The sequence below is a fragment of the Myripristis murdjan genome, chromosome 4, assembly GCF_902150065.1.
Source record: "Myripristis murdjan chromosome 4, fMyrMur1.1, whole genome shotgun sequence".
Taxonomy (NCBI): Eukaryota; Metazoa; Chordata; class Actinopteri; order Holocentriformes; family Holocentridae; genus Myripristis; species Myripristis murdjan.
The window spans coordinates 6075014-6096170 of record NC_043983.1 but is presented as its reverse complement, the minus strand read 5'-3'; the positions used below and the strand labels follow the sequence as shown (position 1 = coordinate 6096170).

General features: G+C 41.5%; 1 protein-coding gene across 8 annotated transcripts in view; it reads right to left on the bottom strand.

Annotated features, from left to right (window-relative positions):
• Nucleotides 1–5058: 5058 nt before the first annotated feature.
• Nucleotides 5059–21157, bottom strand: part of LOC115357472 (leucine-rich repeat-containing protein 24-like) — an 18504-nt gene continuing 2405 nt past the window's right edge. For 7 of the 8 annotated variants that reach the window (XM_030048940.1, XM_030048932.1, XM_030048938.1 and 4 more), the window contains 7 exons: nucleotides 15926–16108; nucleotides 11968–12054; nucleotides 11539–11730; nucleotides 11241–11409; nucleotides 9671–9933; nucleotides 8680–9264; nucleotides 5059–7210 (listed from right to left, as the gene is read on the bottom strand). In XM_030048940.1, the coding sequence (XP_029904800.1) occupies nucleotides 6800–7210; nucleotides 8680–9264; nucleotides 9671–9933; nucleotides 11241–11409; nucleotides 11539–11730; nucleotides 11968–12054; nucleotides 15926–16090 (1872 nt within the window). In that variant the 5' untranslated portion in view covers nucleotides 16091–16108 and the 3' untranslated portion in view covers nucleotides 5059–6799. Of the gene's footprint in view, nucleotides 7211–8679; nucleotides 9265–9670; nucleotides 9934–11240; nucleotides 11410–11538; nucleotides 11731–11967; nucleotides 12055–15925; nucleotides 16109–19649; nucleotides 19740–21157 lie in introns of those variants that run through there. The other variant, XM_030048939.1, reaches the window with a different exon arrangement.

The following is a 21157-nucleotide window of genomic DNA, read 5'->3' as shown; positions in this document are numbered from 1 at the left end:
TGATAAGTGCAATCTCAGAGATGTCCAAAAAATCTTTGAGGAGAAAAAAGACAAATAATGTCACAACTTTAATGACATTCTGTCACAGAGGAAGGTGAACAAAGCTGCCCAAACTGATCAAAAACTAATACTGAAAGACTAGCTTGGATCAGTGGCGGTTCCGTACAATTTCATCGCCAGGCTCCAGCCTGGGGTCAGCTGTTCAGTCACAGGGGGCATTTCACAAAGAGCTACAACTACCACTTTTCACCTGAACTAAAGGCCTGCCCGGAGACCTAAAGCTGCAATCATCAAAACTGCCAAGGGTGGCTTTTAGTGAGGACTCTTTAGACTGAACTGACAGATGTACTGAATAAACATTTCATTCGATGGTTGAGTCTCCATGGCTTTCACAATCAGCCTGACTCATAAATTACATGTTTATATTGCACATTTTTGACTGAGCATGACATTCTTTTGCCTCTGGCAGTATCAGTCTGATTGTGACACTCTTGTTAACTCCCAGACAAATTAGAGGCAATATAGTTTGCCCATGTTATCAAAGCCCTATGTTCACCAGCTCTATATAGCACATAATGTCCCCCAGCTTTAAATTCAGGGGGTTGGAATCAGGATTAATGGGTCTTAACAGAAGACTGAACTAAAGAACATAGGACCTGGGAAAAGTAGGACCCTGGAGACAGAACTCTGGGAACATAGGACCCTAGCACATAGGACCTTGGGAACTTGGTACCCTAGGAACTTAGGATCCTAAGAACATAAGAGCCTGATAACTTGGGACCCTGGAAACTTAGGACTTTGGGAACTTTGTATCCCAAGAACATAGAACCCTAGGAACATAGGGCATTGGGAACTTAGCACCCTGGAAACTTAGGATCCTAAGAACATCGGACCCTAAGAACATAGGACCTTGAGAACAAGACCCTGAGTACATAGGACCCTGGAAACATAGGACCATGGGTACATAGGACTTAGAGAAGACGGGACCTGGGAAACTTAGGAACCTAGGAACTTAGGATCCTAAGACTACAGAACCGAGGGATCATAGGACCCTGCAAACAGGACCCTGACTACATAGGACCTAGGGAACTTAGATGTGCTGCCAGTAAGGATACCATAGGATACCAATACATGACCAGATTTTGGAATTTAATCAAATTATGTGAGAAAAGAAATAAGACCGTGGTAGATCTGCAGTAGAGAGGCATGAAAATCAGCAGCCTCTCTGTAAAATTGGAAGGGTTGATTAATATAGGAGCACAAAGTTATTTAGGCTGCATACAACTTTACAGACTTCAACCCAGACTGCTATTACAGCTACCACACAGAAACAAATGTGAAAAACCTATCTGATCTCCCCAATACATACACTTCCTTTAAATCTAGCATGGCAAAAGCTCCAGGATCAGTCTGGAGAAAATGGGTGTGCTTGTTATTGCCACTGGCACACATCAAAACTGGTGGGTGGACTCAGCACTTAATATACAAACAGATGATGATTGATGATAGTTTTTTAAACCCTTCGACAAACACCTTCTTCTGTATTTCAGTCACACAGGGTACTCTGTTGTTTTTCTGCATCTGTACTCTTATGGATCTTTTTTCTACTGAATTAGTGTAACTTGCAATGACCACACTGCCAGTGCAATTTAAACTAGTCTTCCTTGTTGTTCCTTGTTGCACACAATTAGCTGGTCTGTTGTATTTAACTTATGTTTCACTGTTGCTCTCCACAGTCTTTCAAATTACACAGAGAGGCGGTTCTGCTGAGGGTATACCTTGAAACACTGTATGAGAGTAACTGATCAAACTCTCTTGGAAAAATCGTTTCTATATATTATTTCAGTTACTTGAAAATCTCAAGTGACGTCCAGGCTAAATAAATAAATAAATAAATAAGAACTAAACTTGTTCTACAGGGTGTCCACAAAGTCTATTTACAATTTAAAAAATCTATTACAAAAGCAATTGATGAGATGTGTTAATCAGATTTGTTCTATGTACTCAGTGGTTATCAAAGATTTTAATCACATTGCATTTGTGTATTTCAGCAAAATATCGCTGATGCCATTGCCACCATTGATGAGGCTATGCTACAGCTAACATGGCAAGAAATCGAGTATCGTCTTGATGTGCTTCGTACAGCTAATGGTGCCCATATAGAGGTGTATTAAATGAGGCAAAAAAACTTCAATATCTGCTCCTCATTTTGGAATAATTTCCACAGATTTGTCTATTCATTTGCTTTTGTAATAAATTTGTTAAATTATAAAGAGACTTTATGGACACCCTGTATTTTCTTCTCAGTGACTGGAGAAGTAGTTTTGGAGAAGCCATTCAGCCATTATTGGTAAGCCTGGTGTTGCTTGGACAGACCTGTTGCTTAGAACTGCTTATGAAATTTTAAATAAGCTGCAGTGGCTTTACTAAGCACATATTAATTTTAGCTTATCAAATATTTGATTCATCATTTACTGTGATGCCAGATCCCCAAATTTAATTTCTGTGTTGCAGCTTCACTGAATAATTTAGGCTGAAGATCTTAACATAAAATTGTATGGCATTAAAGGCTCAATGCATCCCACTGTAACAGTTTACTCTGACAGTACAGGACAGTACAGCTTCCCCTGTGCCACTTGTTTGAACCTTCTAGGTGTAGTTTGGAGGATTGCCCAAGGTCAATCCTTGGACATTCTGCCTACGTTCAAAGGATAATTCTCTTTATTTCTGACCTGGGCTTTATTTTGCAGTCAATTCCAATCAATCAGTTACCACAAAATATTGTCCAGTTTGCCTCTCTAGAGTACTGAGGTTGATGGCATGGCTGGACAAGCTGGTCTCTGATAAAATCTGTTAGGTTGTCTGGGAAGCCCTGTCTCTATTAAATTCTGAGGAAATCCAAAATTGTGTATCAAATTTGACATCCTTCTCTATTTATTTGGAACAATTTAAGACTTGGGAGCCAGTCTTATTGTACCCTGTTGTGTCTTAGGATGTCTGCAGGAAATTTCTGTTTTTCTTACTTGTCTTCAAAACAAGAAAAGACATGGCCAAATGTTGCACAGACATAAACTATCACAAAAAACTATATAATCCATCTAGGCATTAATCCATTTATAAAAGTATTTACATAAAAGTTCCATAAAGCCTGCACTCTACCCACCCAAAATAATGGTGCTGTGTCTGATTTCTTATGTTGAGTCACTGTGCAAAAGGGCACACCAAAGACAGGTGAGTAACGAGCCCTGTGCTGATGTTTGTCGAGCCATTCTAGGTGGTGATGATGGTCCTTTTAGCAACTAGCAGTGGGAAGGTGCCGGAAGAAGCCAGCTACGGGACTGCTGAAGACCAAACATGTCAAAAACACATGAAACTGATGTTTGATGCTCTGTGTTGATCTATCGTCAACACGTTAAAATGTAAACATTTTTGAAAATGTGCAGCTTCAGATGTCAGTTTCTTGCAATTTTAAGCTTTTTGGCCTCTTTGTCCATTTTTAACAGGTGTGTCATATTTCCCCACTAGCTGTTAAACAGGAGGGTTAAATCATTTCTGTAAGCTTAAGTTTTTCCTACCTCACATGCAAGATTTTCTTCCTGGTGTTTTAAAATCAAGCACCTCGCCATGCAGTCTGCCTTTACAAACATTTGCTCGTTCTAAAGAGCTCACTGAATTCCAGCGTGGGGACCTACTCCATATCATTGCCCATGGATTTAGAATGGGATGTCATAAAAGCTCCTGTAGGTGTAATGTGTAGGTGGTCCAGTGCTTTTATCCATGTAATGTACCTTAACCTGACTGCTCAACACAGCCACTGGGGAAGTTTAACAGTCACACGTTCAAAATGGACAAGTGGCAAAACAGCTTGGAATGTAAAATTAACCTATTGCAGACACACTGTTTGCATACAAACCAGTTGTTTGAGTGTGGTCACATGTACAGTTACAGTACAACAACACGCTGTCTTATGTGCTGACAACACACAAACAACATGGTGACATGTCAGTTTCATGTTTTTACCCTGTTTGGCCTCCACTCTGTGGAAGATCAGGGTTAAACAGGAAGACGTTCTGGATTTTAAAGGGGGCCTTGGGTGTAATCTCACTTTATCTTGTATGTACTAAACTTTTGATCAGTTTTTAGATACAAGATTTTGTGCTTTTATACGTTTTACTTTTATGGGTTTTAGTATTTTATCTGATAGTTGCATACATTTGGTGCATAAATGCACCAAATATTTGCGATTATCAGTGACATTTATGTCCAAAATAATTCATCTTCCAAATTAATCAGCGTGTGTGCACCCACTTGAGAAGTCTGTTCTACTTTTCATCATTATAACAGCTTTTGCATTCCTTTGACAGTGTGGAAAACAGATAGCTCTTACCCACTCATTTTTCTATTTAGATTAATCTGGTAGGATGTGTTTCTTGGAGTACAGTGTTTATCTATTAAACATTCAAAATCCCCCTGCCTTTTCTTGGCATTGGCTGACCTATTACAGTTACAGCTAGCTAGCATATGCAATGCCTGTCCATGCCTGAATAGGTTAGAAATCTCTTTAACACATAACTTGTCCAGAACCTCACAGACCCAAACTTCATAAAATGTATCACTTGATATGTAGGCCATCCTGACAAACTGTCCACACCCAACACATGTGAGGCCTCTGTGCTAGGCGGGAGAGACACACCCATCAGAATATTGCTAAGAGAAGGTTAGTGTATTCATTAGTGTTAGTGTATACTCAGCGTAGGCTCGGTGACTTCAGCTGTATTTGGTGTTTAGTGAGGTCTGTTTGTGTATTTGTGCATGGCAGAGCTTCACTGTTGAGCCTTCTAAAGCTGCTGTGGGTTTGATGTGATGAAAGGTGTCTGCTCGGTAACCCCAGTGACACACTCAACTTTGTCTTTAAATTAGGTGGCAGATGAATGGTGCCGCCTGTCCGATGAGCTTGTAAATTGAGGACAGCGTGATCTCCTCTTTTGGTAAATGACTTTCTGATACATTCCTGTTTTGCATCACTGAACATCAAACCTGTGTAATCTTGGTAAAGGAAAACATTTCCTGACTGCTGCAGGTGCTGCAGTGTGTTTTGTTGGAGACCACCATGCCTACCATTTCAATGGCATTTACAGGTAAGTCATTCTGTACTGGTTAAATGGATATGAATTGATCAGAACTGATGAGCAATGTGGCAAACAGGCCTGTATTCAAAATAGACAGAATTATCCTTTAAGATCCTGTCTCCTCCACCACAAGGCTTCCTCAGTGCTTACTGTCTTTAGAAATATTCAAATGTTCCTTGTTTCATTATGGTAAAAAAAAAAAAAAAAAAAAAAAAAAAAAAAAACATGGGTTTGTCTTGAGCTATTACCATGACAGATGCAAGTTTTAAACCCTGTAAAGGCAGTGGAAGGATTCCAGTATTAAAGTGGTTCTGATTTAGGCGAACCCAGTGAAGTACAGTACAGAGTGTGAATGCCCTTTTCTCTGGACTACACTGAACATACCCACTTATTTATCTGGTCAGCCTTGTTAGTGTTCACTGGACTGGAGTGTAGAGTCTTTTTTTACCAGCCTAGATGCCACTGATTTATATTGGACTATGCTATCGCAATATATCTATCTATCAGCTTATGTCAACTTATGCTGGAGTACAGAGTTACAGATCCCCCTAGTTACCACTCACTTTATTTGAGTGCGAGGTCAAGGTTTATTGATCTATCTTCCGAATTACCATTCACTTATATTGGAATATCCAACCCTGTCTCATGGATTTGGAGCAACAGTCATGAAATGTAATCGAGTTTGTCTTTTTATGTTCATGGACACAGATATAATTTGTGTCCATGAACATGTTTCCTTTCGTGGAGGTGGCTGAAACCACTTCCAGAGGCTAAATTTCAGTAGCTTTAGCCCACAAAAGCGTATATCCAGGTGTGGAAAGGTTACATTTATGTATAAAAACAAGTTGGTTAAGGTTAGGGAAAGGTTAGGATTAGGCAGCAAATCGGTCATGGACACGGTCTCGGTCTACAACAAACAAACACTGGTCTCACCTCAGACTCAAACCTGGCTTTCTTGAATAAAAGTTGTGTTGACTGATCCATCCACCAGCCCATCTGACTCCTAATGCGGAGTTTGTGGCTCTTTATCCTACCTCACAATGTGGTACAGGCATGAAATATACTACAGATTACTTTTAAAGTCATGCTGTCATGAAAAAAATGGACAACTTGTGTCCATTTACACGAATTTGATTACATTTTCATGACTATATCTCAATCTGCCGTGACACCAGGCTGGAATATCAGCCTTCCCCAGTATATCTACTCTTTGTACTACCAGTACATCACTGGGAATATTTTTAGTATTACCAACGGCATTTTAGCGAAAGGTAAATCTTGGGCCAGCGGCTCTTCTGGCACAACAGCCTCTCATTAATTTTTCCTTAGTCATAGATGAGGTTTGTCATGACTTTGGATGCAACATAAGCTCTCCTCATTGATGATCCACAACAAAAAAGCTCTTTTGTGCCATCACATCTTCCAGGTTCTTCCCTCCTCCAGTAACTGTAGATTTTTAAAGTAAATCCCTCCACATGGATGAGTCTTTCTCTCATTTAAAAGCAGATTCCAGCAGTAAATTCCTTGACTTCCTTCAGATAAAATGCGATACACAGAGTATTATCTCAGACAGACAGTGCCTGTGGTAATAAAACCCCACACTGTAGCAGTAAGATCAAACATCACATCGCTTCTCCATCCGTGATGATCCAGTAGATCCTCTCCTCCCTTCAACAGTGGATTTCATAGGCAATCTGAGAGTCCATGAAGAGGCCAGTGTGGTTGAGAAACATCCCCTCAGCCTCTGATGTGATCACAGGTTCTGCTTCCCCTCCCTCCCCTGCCATCCTCCGCATGGTCCGTATATCGGGCTCCAGCTGCTGCTGTTTGTTGGGAGCCAGGGACGGGCTCATGGTCTGCCCAGGTCCTGAGGAGAGTGCAGGGCTGGACGACAGTGCCTCGGACGGGGTGGGGTAACTCAGGTTAGTGGTGGTGACAGCTGTGGGCGGTGCAGGCGGCAACACAGGTTTGGCCCTGTTGAGGACATACATTTCGTGGCCACGCTCATCGCGGTACTCTTCCAGCTGGGCGAAAGTAGTTGGGCCATCTGAATAATCGTTCACGTAGAGGATGCTCTCTTCCTGCATGTTAACATGGAGCATTGTTATTTTTCAGTGCTTCACAGAACAAAACAGTGTTATCTTTAAAAGTGTTAGAAAAAGACAGAAATATATAGCGCCAATTAGGGGGCTCCAAGCAGTGGGTTCTAGGAGCAGGCGTTTTAAAGGTGTGAGAAATGTACAAAGTGTGAAATACCAGGCTCAAATACCAGACTCAAGATTACAGGAGTTCTTCACCGATTTATCCCCAATTCACCCCTCCCAGCAATTGGGGAAAGAATCTGGGTCCTCATTTATCAAGTTTTCATATCCGCAGTGCTGTGTATAAGTCATGTGTAGTTACAGTATGAGTTAAACTTATAATGTGTCTTATCAACATCCTAATAGTTGAAAAGTGCAACCACAGAGTAATTCCTAATCAACTGATTACATAAACATGCTAAGTTTCACAAATATTGTCTGCTATATCCACATATTTGATTACACTATTACATGGAACATTTTAGTGCAACCATATAAAAGACATGCACAAATGAGGAACTGTTTGAGATGCAGACGATGACAGACCCTGACTTACAAGAGGATTTGGCTCATGGTGCACTGTGCAGGGAGTGTTTTTGAGGACCACAAAAACCTTTTTACGGAGAGTGATAAGTTACTCCTCAATCGTTGTTGTTTGCCTCTTATGGTTTATCTCTGCCAGCAACTCGCCCCCATTTTGAAGAGGACAGCAAGATTTCTGTGCATAACCAAGTCTTGTCTACTCTTGGGTTTTGAGCCACGGGGATATTTCAAAGAGAGAAATTGGCATTTGCCAACTAACAATGAGCCACATAATGCCCACTGTTCTCTGTGCCTTAATTTCACTCATGCCACACCACATCAAATTCCCAGAAAATGTGGCACAAAAGACAGCTATAAAAATGGATTTCCATGCCACTGGTTTTACCACCAACATAGTAATAAAAATGCCAAATGTTGATGAATTTGATCAGCAGAAGGGGATATCACATTATAAACGTGCAGGTAATCTGCAATGCCTATTTGAGAATACTCGATGATGTTGCTCATTGCCAACTGGACAGGAGTAGTGAATGGGTAAACCTTCCTATTCCTTTAAGTCTCCCCAAGAATTTTGTTCCCTATCAGGAAGCCCTGTTAACAATAGTTTCAGTAATCAGATAGCGAAGTAAATTTTCTCATTATCATGTGTCTTAAATAACTAGCACAATAAGGTAATTTCTAAGGAAAGACTTTTACATCTACTTATTTGTAGAGACTATGGTTTATGGCCTTTATGAAAACTGGCAATGAAATGCGTTCATACACATAAAGTATCAGACAAACAGGTATTAGTGCCAAAAATGATGCCTTGTAGCAATTACTATCACATCTTTTGTAACAGGTTAGACATGAAAAGTTCTCTGTTTCTAATGTTAAGAAATTCCCTTTGAACTGCTCCCAGTTGTAATACAGACAGATACACACACCTTCTCGGCTCCGTCAGCCTCCTTCTCTCTTTGGTGATGCCGGCTGTAGATCATAACGACCAACAGGAGTGCAGTAAGAGCCAGGAGGGAGATACCTATAGCTATGGCTGTCTGCGTGGCAGCTCCCAGAGCACTGAAGGCCATGCTGCCCATGCCGTAAAGTGGCTCACGGCTAACATCGGAACCTGCAGCAGGACGATGGTTCCTCAAGCGTGGCCAAGAGGGGTAGAACGGTGAGGATACCTGGGACCACGAGGCCCAAATAGAGGAGGAAGAAGAGGAGGAGGAGGTGGATGAGTTGATAGCCAGCTGAAAGGTCACCCTGGCCACACCCCCTGCATTCCAGGCTTCACACTCATAGAAGCCTGCGTGGGCCACAGTCACATTACTGAGAAACAGCATGCCGCTGCCCGTGTCGGGGTCGAAGCGCTCGCCATCAATTTTCTGTAGATGGACTCTGCCTTCCTCTGAGTATTCCTCTGCGCCTTCAGTTTCTCCTCCTCCAGCTGCTCCAGCACCCATTTCCTGCACCAGGCCTCTGGGAGACAGCACTACTTTTCCCTGGGATGCCTTCCTCCAGGTCACCTGCAGATGCATAAAAAGGTTTTCATTAAAAGTGTCTTCATGATCATTACATCATAACCTCACTCACCACTCTCAGTATCCAACTTGAAAGGACAAGGGAGAGAAGAGGACAAAGACAAAGTGATGAAGAGACAACACATCATAGAAGACCCATAAAGAGTGACGCTCAAAGTGTTTACTATAATGTGCTCTTTCAGTGAAACAAGGTGTACAGACTAATGCATTTCTCTGGTCAATGTTCAAGAGGGATATTTCAGGGAGCACACCCCTGGATCCCCTTAGAACGCTCTGTAACGGGCTCTGGGCTGTACCTCGATAGTTCTGAAATCCCAGCAACACCGCAAATCATCATCATCATCATCATAACCATCAGAGCTTCTGGGAGCAAATCTACAAGTATCCATACCTGTGGTCTTGGGTAGCCAGACGCATGGCAGGACACCCTCAGGCTTTCCCCCAGCCGTACAGCTAGCCTCCTGGGCTCTAGTTGTACTAGCGGAGGGATACACACCAGGCTGTTGAGGGGTACTTCGACCAGGCTTAGGTGGGAGAGGCGTGGCGGCTCAGTGCAGACCAAACGACGCTCTGCTGAGCTAAGCAGCCGCTGGCCCTCCTCGTCGATCCAGCTCCGCAGCCAGTGGAGAGCACAGTCGCACCGCCATGGATTGTCTGATGGAACAATCCAGAGAGAGAGAAACCTACTGCTCAACCAGTTTAAAATCACATCGCAAAGACACAGACAGACCTTGTTTTGTATTCAGTTAAATTCCTGTTCATCCAGGGAAACTCACATGATGCACTGAGATCTCTCTCCTCTCTCCATACTTACTAAGGTATTCATACTCCATTAGTGAATGTTACTAACACAGCCTCTCCTCTCTCCTGTTTTGTGCTCTCTCCTCTCTCTCCTCCCTTCCTGTTTCTTTCTGCAAAGACTATTATATTATATTATATTATATTATCACAAGTAATATTACTATACATCTCTATGTGGATCATGCATTGTACTATGTTCTGCACTATTGTCCTTGTGCTCACACTCTTTTTCTCTCTCTTTCTCTTTTTCTTGCTCGCTCACTCGTTTTCGCTTTCTCTTCCTCTCTCTCTTTGTCTCGCTGTCCCTCCTCCAAGCCAAAGGTCGAGGCTGATAGCCACCCACACAGTGCCAGGTTCTGTTCAAGGCTTTTTTTTTTTGTTATGATTTGCTGCTGTACAAATGAAACTGAACTGAACTGAAATTGAATTGCTTGTGGTACATGTGAGAATCCTTTAAGTCTGGAAAGTGAAGAACTGCAGAGCAGGCTTACAGCAACTGTATCTGAAAAGGCATACTGATCATGAAAAAGTATGTCCCCTTTCTTCAGGCCTCATCTGCTTTTTGTGCTGCAACCATCCAATTTTCTGCTGCATCCGCCTGTGCCTGCAAATCATTCTACTGAGACTGCTGGCCAGCTACAATCTATATTCCTTGCCAGTTATCACTCCGGTCCAACATGTAAATGTTGAGTCCTAGTCGAAAAGCCTTATTAAAGTGTTCCATAAATGCTAATTGAGTGTGACAACAAAGACTACAGATATGATGAGATTTGGTGCATATGTGGCATGCTATACTGTGTGGAGAGGTGTCGCCGCACATCCGTTTTTTTCAGGTGTGTCAGACTGGGAGCGGAGGGTCCCGACTCTATTGTAAAAGGAGGAGGAATCCCGCACACGCTGAATGCTGCATTTGTCTGATGAAGGTCTGAGGACCGAAACGTCACTACAATAAATATTTAATGCAAGTTATTCAGTGTGCGGGATTCCTCCTCCTTTGATGCTATACTGTGTGAAAGCATCAAGACTGCATGTCTACCATGTTCCTGTTCCTGTTTGTGTTCACAGTCGTGTTCTTGTTCTCATTTGCATTCACTTTCAAGTTTATGTACATGTTTGTATTAATGTTTAAGTTCACGTTCACATCTATTCCAGTATCTCACCTGTGATACGCAGCACCTGTAGGCTGACCAGCGGTCGTAGCGAGGCAGGACCTATGGTGTGGAGATTGTTCCTGCTCAAATCCAGAAGAGCTAGAGAAGTCAAGCCAACCAGTGCCTGGTCTGCCAGCATTTCTATACTGTTGTGCTGCAAATGGAGCTCCTGGAGACGCTGCAGGGACAAAGATTTAATGGTACATATCATACGGTAGCCACTGGACCATGCGACCAAATGAAACCAGAAAAACATGTTGCTTTGATCACTGAGCTGAAGTTAAGGATGGATGCCATTGTGCTCTACCTGCAACCCGCGGAAGGTGTAGTCTTGCAGACGTGTGATGTCATTTCCTGACAGGTATAGGATGCGAAGATGCTCAAGCCCCTGGAACATGTCAGCCGTCACCAGATGGATCCGGTTCCCATTCAGCGCCAGCTCTAACAGCTGACCCTGGTTTTGGAAAGAGCCGGGCTCCACCGCCGATATGGAATTGTTCTGGAAAAGGGAGGATGATCAAGGGAGTCAACAAACAATTCATCTTTTTTATTGGTTTTATTGCTCGGTAGTTAGTGGTCGCAGGTTCCACTGCTAAAATGACATTGTATTAGATAAAGACAGTACGAAGAAGTATGTGGAATCAATTCTGTTTCTATGAGTTCCTTCAGATTGTAGTTCAGCTCAGAATTAGTTTTGTGTGTGTGTGTGTGTGTGTGTGTGTGTGTGTGTCTTTACCTGCAGGTAGAGGTAGAGTAGCTGCCCCAGCTGAGAGAGGTCCTGACAGCGGATCTGACCAATAACATTATCCTGGAGGAAGATGGTCTGCATCGAGGGATAGAGGAAAAGAGAAGAAATAAAGATGAAAAAGTTTGTGCATGTCAGCCTAGAGGCACAGCATGAATCTGTGGCCAGTCCTGGGGTTTAGGTTTCCTAAGAGGCCTGTTTTTGTTGGTCAAATTGAGGTGACCAAACCAAGGAATAATGCAAAAAGTTAAAACCATTTTGATAAAAAGTTCCATAGAAAATTCACATCATCACAGGACAGATACAAAAAGATTTGATCTTTTTTTAATTAACAAAAGATGGTGTCGCGGCTCCCATGCTTAAGTTAATTTTGCTACAATTTTTAGCTTTGCATTCCTTTTTCTATTATAACAGTTTTGACTTATTAGCTTGTAACTTACATTTTCTTCTTTTTTTATCTAAATGTTTCATAACTTGAGAAGTGGCCATCTCTTAAAGCCTGTCTTAGAGGGCAATTTTTTTTGTTGCAAAACTTGAAGGATTAAATAAACTCTAAAATGCCATGCTCAATTTAGATCACCAATACACCTTGACACCTTCACCAGATCTTTCTAAAAAGTGCTTCAGATTACAATCTGAATTTGATCTCCTGTGCACTAAGGTATTTACTACTGCATACTTATTACAAACATGGTGATAAGGGAAGCCATCTGCTGGCACATCAAAGAAAATGCCACACTGTCACCCATCTCCCCAACCCCAACTCTTCAAATTAAAGATTCCTTTGATAGAGTTTGATTGAGTTTGATTTCCAATCCTGTGAGGACATATAACATCTTCAAATCTTTTTAATCTTCAAATCTTTTTCTTCTTCTCTGTACGAGTCTGTGTTTCCTTCAGATATTGCTAATATGACTCTGTTTTCGAATGAACTGGAGACTCCCAGAGGTGATGCTGATGCTTCAGGCAATCTAGCTTCTCCTTTCAGGCTTGAAGAAGTTGTTCAGTCTAACAAAGCAATGCAGAGCAGAATTGCAGGCAGCCACTGCAGCAGGTGATTTCAGGTGATTTCACCTGCCGCAGGCCTGTTTTTGTTGGGCTTCTGCCAACAAAATCACCTGCTGCAGCAGGTAACTGGTTGGCACATGACTGCCCACCACTGATACAGACTTCTGAATCTCCTAAATGTGGATGCAAAGAGACTCACCATCTGAACGGTATAACCCACAGTTCAGATGGTGAACTGATGAAACACCTAAATTGCAATTTGGTGTGGCAAAGAGCAAAGGGAGCTGCGCAAGATGAACTCATTTCATATGGAAAACTTTGTTTTATTATATGCATGCACATAAACGTTCCACCAAGAAAAAATATGTTCCCCAGTTGCTATTTATTACGAACAAATGGACCACAGGCAAATCAAAATGCAATTTAAAATGCCTTTGTTGAACCCTCCCCTACTTCTTCAAGCAAAGATTTAATGAACTCTTGATGACTGATTAATGACTGAGTTCTGCAGATACACCTTTGCAAACAGTACAGCAGCGGGAACCGTTCTAACGTCAGAAGTGCAGCCAGGTGAATTCGGTCATTTCAATCCGCTGTGCTACTGTTGGACTTATTTTGAAAGAGGCTCTGGCATGGTGCCTGGACTTGGTCTCAGCAAGGGGCTAAGAGGCACTCTTACCAGAAATCAGTTTTTAGTTTTTAACTTTCAGTCATTGTTTAATATCTTCTACTCAAAAACAAGTTTCTAAATCACCTGAAGTGTTCATTTCCCTATACACTTAAAAAGGTATTTGACAGAATTGAGCAGGAGTATTTGTTTGCTGTTCTTAAAACAAACGTGTTATTTATGATGCAGATGCTGGGCCTGCTGGTTGCACTAGAGGAAGGTCACAGAGTCAGCAAAGTTCATCATCCAACCAACATGAATGCTGGAACCAAATTGTATGGCAATGCAAAAACCTTTTGAGATAGTAGTGTGCAACATTAACAATTTGGCCTGTTGCTGGTACTGCAGTGAAGGCCACAGGGTCAGCAAAATGGACAGATTTGATCCTTTAGTCCTTTAAATGTAGTCACCAAATGTCAAGGCAATGCACCTCCGAGATTTTGAGATATTTCATGCAAATCCTGCCCTGTCTACTGCCACTAAACACTTTCCGCTGTGCCTCTGGACCTAACTGCTGACCGACTGACTGCCACAGAGACGTGCAGGCCCAGGCTTAACAGCGGGGCAAAAATAGACCCCTGTGATAAATCCACCTCATGTGTTCATCTTTTATGCACCACCCCAGGCCTGTGTCTTTACCAATGACACCTGTTCTGATTATTTTGTTGTGGACACACCGGGGCTGTCCATCGTCCGCTTTTTTATTGGCCGTGGCCACTGAGCCCTTTTCAGTAACTTGACGGACGTCTGCCACTTTCCAGGGTATATCACATGAAGCAGTGGAACATGTGTAGACACTCACTGTGATTTTCACTTAGTGTAAGATGATTTATTGCTCTATGTAAAATAACCCAGTAGCTTGTTTAACCTCTGTCCTTTCCATTCTCTGTCTGGTTACAAGCTCAATTTGCAGGAAAATGAATGTTTCCCGATTGATGCAGTTAACTTTGTGTCTGTAGTTTCAAATTCTTTGGACTGAACAGAATTCAGTCACTGCCTGCTCTTTCTTCAGGCAACTTCGCTCCCCTCTTTACTCAAATGAAACCTAATTTCCAGGATTAATGCTGTAAAAATGAATATTCTACCTAAATTTCTTTAGCTCAGTATATATATATATATAGATGAATACAGTATATACATTTATATTCCAGAAATGATCGTTCTGGTTATATGACTCAAACACCCTTTGGTGTATCTTAGAGGTACAGCCTCCTATTTCCTAATCTCTACTTGCCTTCCTAGCCATCTTGCTATACAGGCAACACTGTAGTGCCTTTTCTGCCTTCCCTGCTCTTCTCCCTCACATCCTGGGATGGCTTATTGACTCTAATGCACTCAGTGAAAGCAGTCATTTCTCATATCTCATATTTGTTTTTCAAGTCACTGGACAATCACCACGGCTACATGTACGCTACCTACAAAACTAAATCTACCTGGGAACAGTACAACATACAGGGTGTCCACAAAGTCTATTTACAATTTAAAAAATCTATTATAAAAGCAGTTGATGAGATATGTTAATCAGATTTGTTCTATGTACTCAGTGGTTATCAAAGTTTTTAATCACATTGCATTTGTGTATTTCAGCAAAAGATCACTGATGCCATTGCCACCATTGATGAGGCTATGCTACAGCGAACATGGCAAGAAATCAAGTATCGTCTTGATTTGCTTCGTGCAACTAATGGTGCCCATATAGAGGTGTATTAAATGAGGCAAAAAAAAAAAGAACTTCAGTATCTGCTCCTCATTTTGGAATAATTTCCACAGATTTGTCTGTTCAGTTGCTTTTGTAATAAATTTGTTAAATTGTAAAGAGACTTTATGGACACCCTGTATATCCAATATCCATAAAAAGTTAACTCAAGCAGCGAAATCTTAAACTCTGAAACCAAACGCTAAAAATCTGACCCAACCAGACCCATAAATTTGAAATTCCTGTCCTGATCGCAAGCCAATCCAAACTGACAGGAACAGTTGGTTCCTGTCAGGTTTGGGCAGTCATCTCAAGGAGAATACAACAGCCGTGAGGGTAGCCAGTGTATTAACAAAGCCGACTGGGGGAGACGATATTTACTCTGACAGTCTGCGTCCTGTTGGTTAAGACAATCCAGTCCACAATCCAGTCAGGTTAAAATCCAGATTACAATCAGGAAAGAGTTTCTCTGCCAGGAACTGAGGCTCATGTTGGAGTCAGAGGGGAAATCTTTACCTCAAGCCTTTTTAACACTTCCAAGAAACACCTCCATACAAACTCATTCATAGTGAACTCACCTGTGTAGACGGGGGGACATGCTTGGGGACGTCCCGCAAGCCTGTTGAGCCACATTCCACAGTGAGGCTGTAGCACCGACACACGCCTGGGCAGGACGGAGACCCACAGCTGGGAGCTGGGAGGGACAGGAGGAGCAGGGAGACGAGTACCGACAAGACAGCCATCACACTGGAGGACAGTAACTGTGGACATGGAGAAGAGAATGAAGAAAAATGGATGCAACACTAGCAACACATGGCCCTCAGATGATGTTACCACCCTCTCTGCTGGACAGTCTGGAGCTCTTGGCAGCAAGAGCCTGAACAGCTGATTGCATCTCTACACTTGTCTGGAATGACTCAACTAAAGAGGCATGGCTAATTTTTGTGTGGCATCTGACAACACAGTTTTCATTTCATCACTGATAAACCTGGTCAATTTTGATTTTGGACAATAACCAGGTTTCATCCACCCTTTGTTATGCGCATTTAGCCATATCAAATACAAATGCTTAACGGAAACCAAAAATGCGACTATATGACTGAGCTGGATAAACTTTTTGATTTGATAGGAAGAAATGTAACAATTTGCACTGGAAATCCAGTTGCCAAATGAAAACAGTCACTGTCAGTGAGACACACGCAAAGGACAACAAAAATGTCAAACTGCATTCAGTACACCCTCCTGAGGCAGAACCGTAAATGGCGAACATTTCAGCATTCAGGCTTTCATCAGTGTGCATTCACCCGACCTCTTGACCAACAGACACAGGTGGAGGCAGTCAGGTGTGTTTCCATACCCAAGGCCATAATGAGAAACTCAGTGTGATACAAATGATGACCTGCACCTCCACACTGGTCATTAGATTTGATAGAAGATTGCTGTGAATTATCCCTTATTTATATATGAGCATATGTTATAGCTCTGTAAGGTTGTCTTTCATTTCTAGCCAGTTATTTACTGGCTAGCTATATAGCTGATATGAATTATTAGTTACCCATTGTCCTTTCCTCTGCAGTTTCAACTGCCTTTACTTTTCAAAAAGGTACATAGGCCCACCTAATCATGTACTAATAATAACAAATGCTATGTATGTAGCACATAATTTATATAAACAAGTTTATGAAGTGCTTCACAAAATCAAGACACAAAATAAAAAACTGAAAACAATTAAACACGTTGTGTATCAAATTGAGACTGCTGCCTACTCTGCTCACTCTGCTCTCTAGGGCCTACATCAGATGGATGTGATGTGATGGATCAGAGAGCCATCACATGAAGAAGCACGGGATGAAGGAAGTTGTTGTTAGGAATGGAAGTATGTGTACACTGAAGAGGGGGTGCAAGGACAAAACAGCTGAATGTGGGCACTGTTTCAAGGGAATTCTCAAACATTAGCCACCAGAGGCTGTTAGAGGGGGTGGTGGTTACAGAGCTGGTCTACACCACAACAATAACCAGCAACTGCTGAGGGTTCCCCACTGCTAAACACACACTTCTTGTCACAATCTTTCTGTCATGATAGAATTCTTTAAAACATTTAAATATATCCCTTAAAGGTGCACTGTGTAGTCTGAGGAGGCACATTTTAAACTCAGAGAGGTCCAAAAATCCTAAAGCTCTAAATCTTGGCAGGCCCTGCAAATGTAAATCAGTATCTGATGTAGTTATATATCTGCGTACATGACTACATCATTTCTGACATCATCCATCATCTCAATTTAAATGAGTATTTCACCATGACACTACACTGTAATCACAGCTGCAGAACGGGACGGTATCATCTCCAGATGCAGGGACTGCACACCAGCCACCTGCCCTCTGCCACCTACAGGCACAGCCTCACACCTTCAAAGTGTGTTAAAAATGTAAGTTCCTCATTGTCATGAACACCATCTGAAGTATGAATATGAAATATGATGTAGACATGGGAAATGTCATTCATTATACTCTCATTCAGCCAGAGGGCAAATGCATGACAAATCAACATGCCTCAGGTTTGACCCAAAGTTTTGAGTTCAATCTTAATGAGATTTCGACCTTATTCAGATGGATTTAAGAGGACAAATTGGTCTAACGGTCATACCTCACTAAATATTACAACCAAACGTTGGCATTACAAACATGGCATAAAAAAGAGGCTTAGTCTCCTGTGATCAGATTGTTTACAGTGGAAAGTCTTTTTCAACTACATGAGATTTGTCTGTTTGGCTTCACAAACATCGACAGCAGGAGGGCCTGCAAGGCTTCAAAACTTCCTTTAAAGCACACAGAGATACTCAACCATACATGCACACCAACAGGCAACCACACACACACACACACACACGGAATCAAGTGGCTCCACCACTTGATTCATACAGTCAGTGCTAGCAGATAACTGGTTTCCAATTGACTTCATAATTAAAATGATTAATTATAGTCGTGTTTCTGAGCCATAGCTTAATTTATATGTACAACAGACTGCAGACTTGCAGTGACATTTCCATTTTATCATTAAAACTACATCAGTCCAGGTCGATCACAGGCAAAATGCACACATACACACACAAAAGACATGATGAGAATCCTACACTGCAACACTGCAAGAAAAATAGCTGGCTAACAACAACCATTACACATGAGAATGCAATGACAGTAAAATTCTGTTTTTATGTCTAGCCAGAATACAACACAGCTTCATACAAAAACACTAAACACATTTCCAAGCAATGAATTTGCATACAAAATATTTTTGGACCTTGACATATGCACCAATGGGCTTCTATGAAGTAAAAATCCAGCCTAAGACACATCAACATCTCAGCAACCATTCTCAACACAACTACAATGTATAATTAGAAAAGAAAACAGCAATGAACTAAAACAGACATGTTAGCTGAAGCAAATGAGCATCAATAACAACCAGCGCTGAGGAAAGATACTTTTGAATCTAACAAGTTACTATACAAGACCAGAATAAGTCATTTATTGGAGTACTTCTTAAACAAAATGTCCTTGAAATATGTCTTCCAGTGATGCTATCTAAAGAAAAAAAAGAATGTCTGAAAAGAAAGGTGGCTTTCAGCAGCTACCATGGATAAATCACCACTAAACTGGTAATTTATTCTATCTGGGTGCAAAATAAAAAGCAGCCCGCACTCTCAGCACATCGGCAAAGTGCTTCCAATTCCCTGATTGCAGAAAATATGATTTCCTCACGCTGTTCTTCAAAGTAATGTAAATTTCCATTCGAACAAAATACAGCCTACACAGTTACCACCAGAATTGCAATACATGTAATAACATTTTAGATGGTAGGTGTAAGTGAGACTAATTTGTGTAATCTAAAAACAAACATCACTGAATGGACAATGAAGAAAAATAAAGCAATAGTGAGCACCGCCTCCGCTTTAACTGCAGTGATATCTATTGGGGCTGCTATTGGAACTGCAAGGGCCCCTTGAACTAAAGTGGGAGTACTTTCATCATTTCTTGGCAATTTATATGACCAACTATTGTCTATTCGCTAGTATTTGCCAGTCCATGCAGGGTTAGTCTGACAGTTGTCATAGTTGCTTTTATGTTTCTAGACAGTGACATATTTTCAGCAGAGCACTTGCCTACTTGTGACTGTCAGTAACCAGCTACTAGGCATGGTGGGATTTGCATCCCATGAGAAAACATTAATTTATGAAAGCTATCATGGTGTTTTTCTCACTGGTTTTGCTTCCTGACTGCTTATGAATTTTAGACCATACTCACAGTGCTGTAACTATTTAGGCTGCACAATAGCAATGCTATCGACAAATGTTTCCATATATAGTACTATTGATCTTAAAATATTAAAATTGGTACTAAAATAGCGTATTTAATTCAAGATCACTGGGTGGCATGCGGCCCATAGGCCACCAACTGAGTGAGTCGGCTCTAAATGATTGGTTGATTACTGATGAGGCCCAGTTGTGACATCACAGCTGGGGCCAATTCTCATTTGCTTGTCCTCTGGTCATATTATTTCCCATGGGGACACTTGTTAAGTATCAATGAGTGTCACCACAATCTTTTTAAATCATTTAAATAACATCCCCTGCAACGTCCAGGCTTTCCCAAAAGGAAATGACACACTCTCAGAGATGTCGATTTGCAAAGAACTAGCTCTGCCGAAAGCTACAGTGTTGACACTTGTGCAGCACCTAGGGCTTTGCTGACAACACTCTCTGCACCGCATCTGATGAACTAAACATTTACAATTACAATTATCAGTAAATTCCTTCAATTAAGTCTTTCCTAGCCACAAGATAATTTTTCTCTAATTCAGAACAGCTTGAACCGAGTGAAACGGGCTTCTACTTAATAACAATTATGAAAATACTTTTAAAAGGGCACCACCTGATCCACTTATGTTTGTTATAGACACACAGGTTAATAGACAACACATGTATACAGGTATACACACACACACACACACACACAGCAATCACAGCTGCGTAGGGTGATATACAGACCAACGTGGTCCCCAGTCAGAGCATCAGCCAAACTATAAGGGTTTCCCTATTCCCTAGTCAAAAAAAGGATCTGTGTGCATTTTAAACCATCTCAAAGACAATCAAAGCACAGTCACCCCCACCTCAATGGCAAACCATACAAAATAATGACACTGAATTTAGCTAATTTACATTAAAGCTTCGCACAGCAAAATACCCTATAAAAGAAACATTTTGATGTAGGTCTGTTGTCCATTTGTCATTACTGCATGTGGATACCCATTGGGAACAAAATGCAACTTGTTTTTCTGGGAGCAAACAATGGCCATGCCCTTTACAGTCCATTTTATTTGACTGCTAGAATTCTTAATCCAGTCTTTAAGAAATGCCTCTACTTTTGTGACCATGTGGTGATTAAAAGGCTGGTGTTGAGGATCCTGAGAGCTATACCAGTTGGGGGCATTACCCAGTCGAGCTAAGTTGGTTTTAGGCAACAATCTAGAGAAAAAAGCAGCCACCAGGTCCTTAGTGTGGGGGTTGGACAAGGCACAATAATACACAGCATTACTTTAAAACTGGCGCATGAACCTGCAGGAAGAAAACACTGACCTTCACATGGAAAACCTGACAAAATTTTACCGGTACAAAGAAAACCCTTTAAAATTCTACTGGTACAGAAACCTTGACAATGAAAACCCTGTAAAACTACTGCACAAAAACATTCACAAGGACGACTCCCTGAAATTCTCCTGTTACAAAATCCTCACAAGAACAATCCCGTAACAT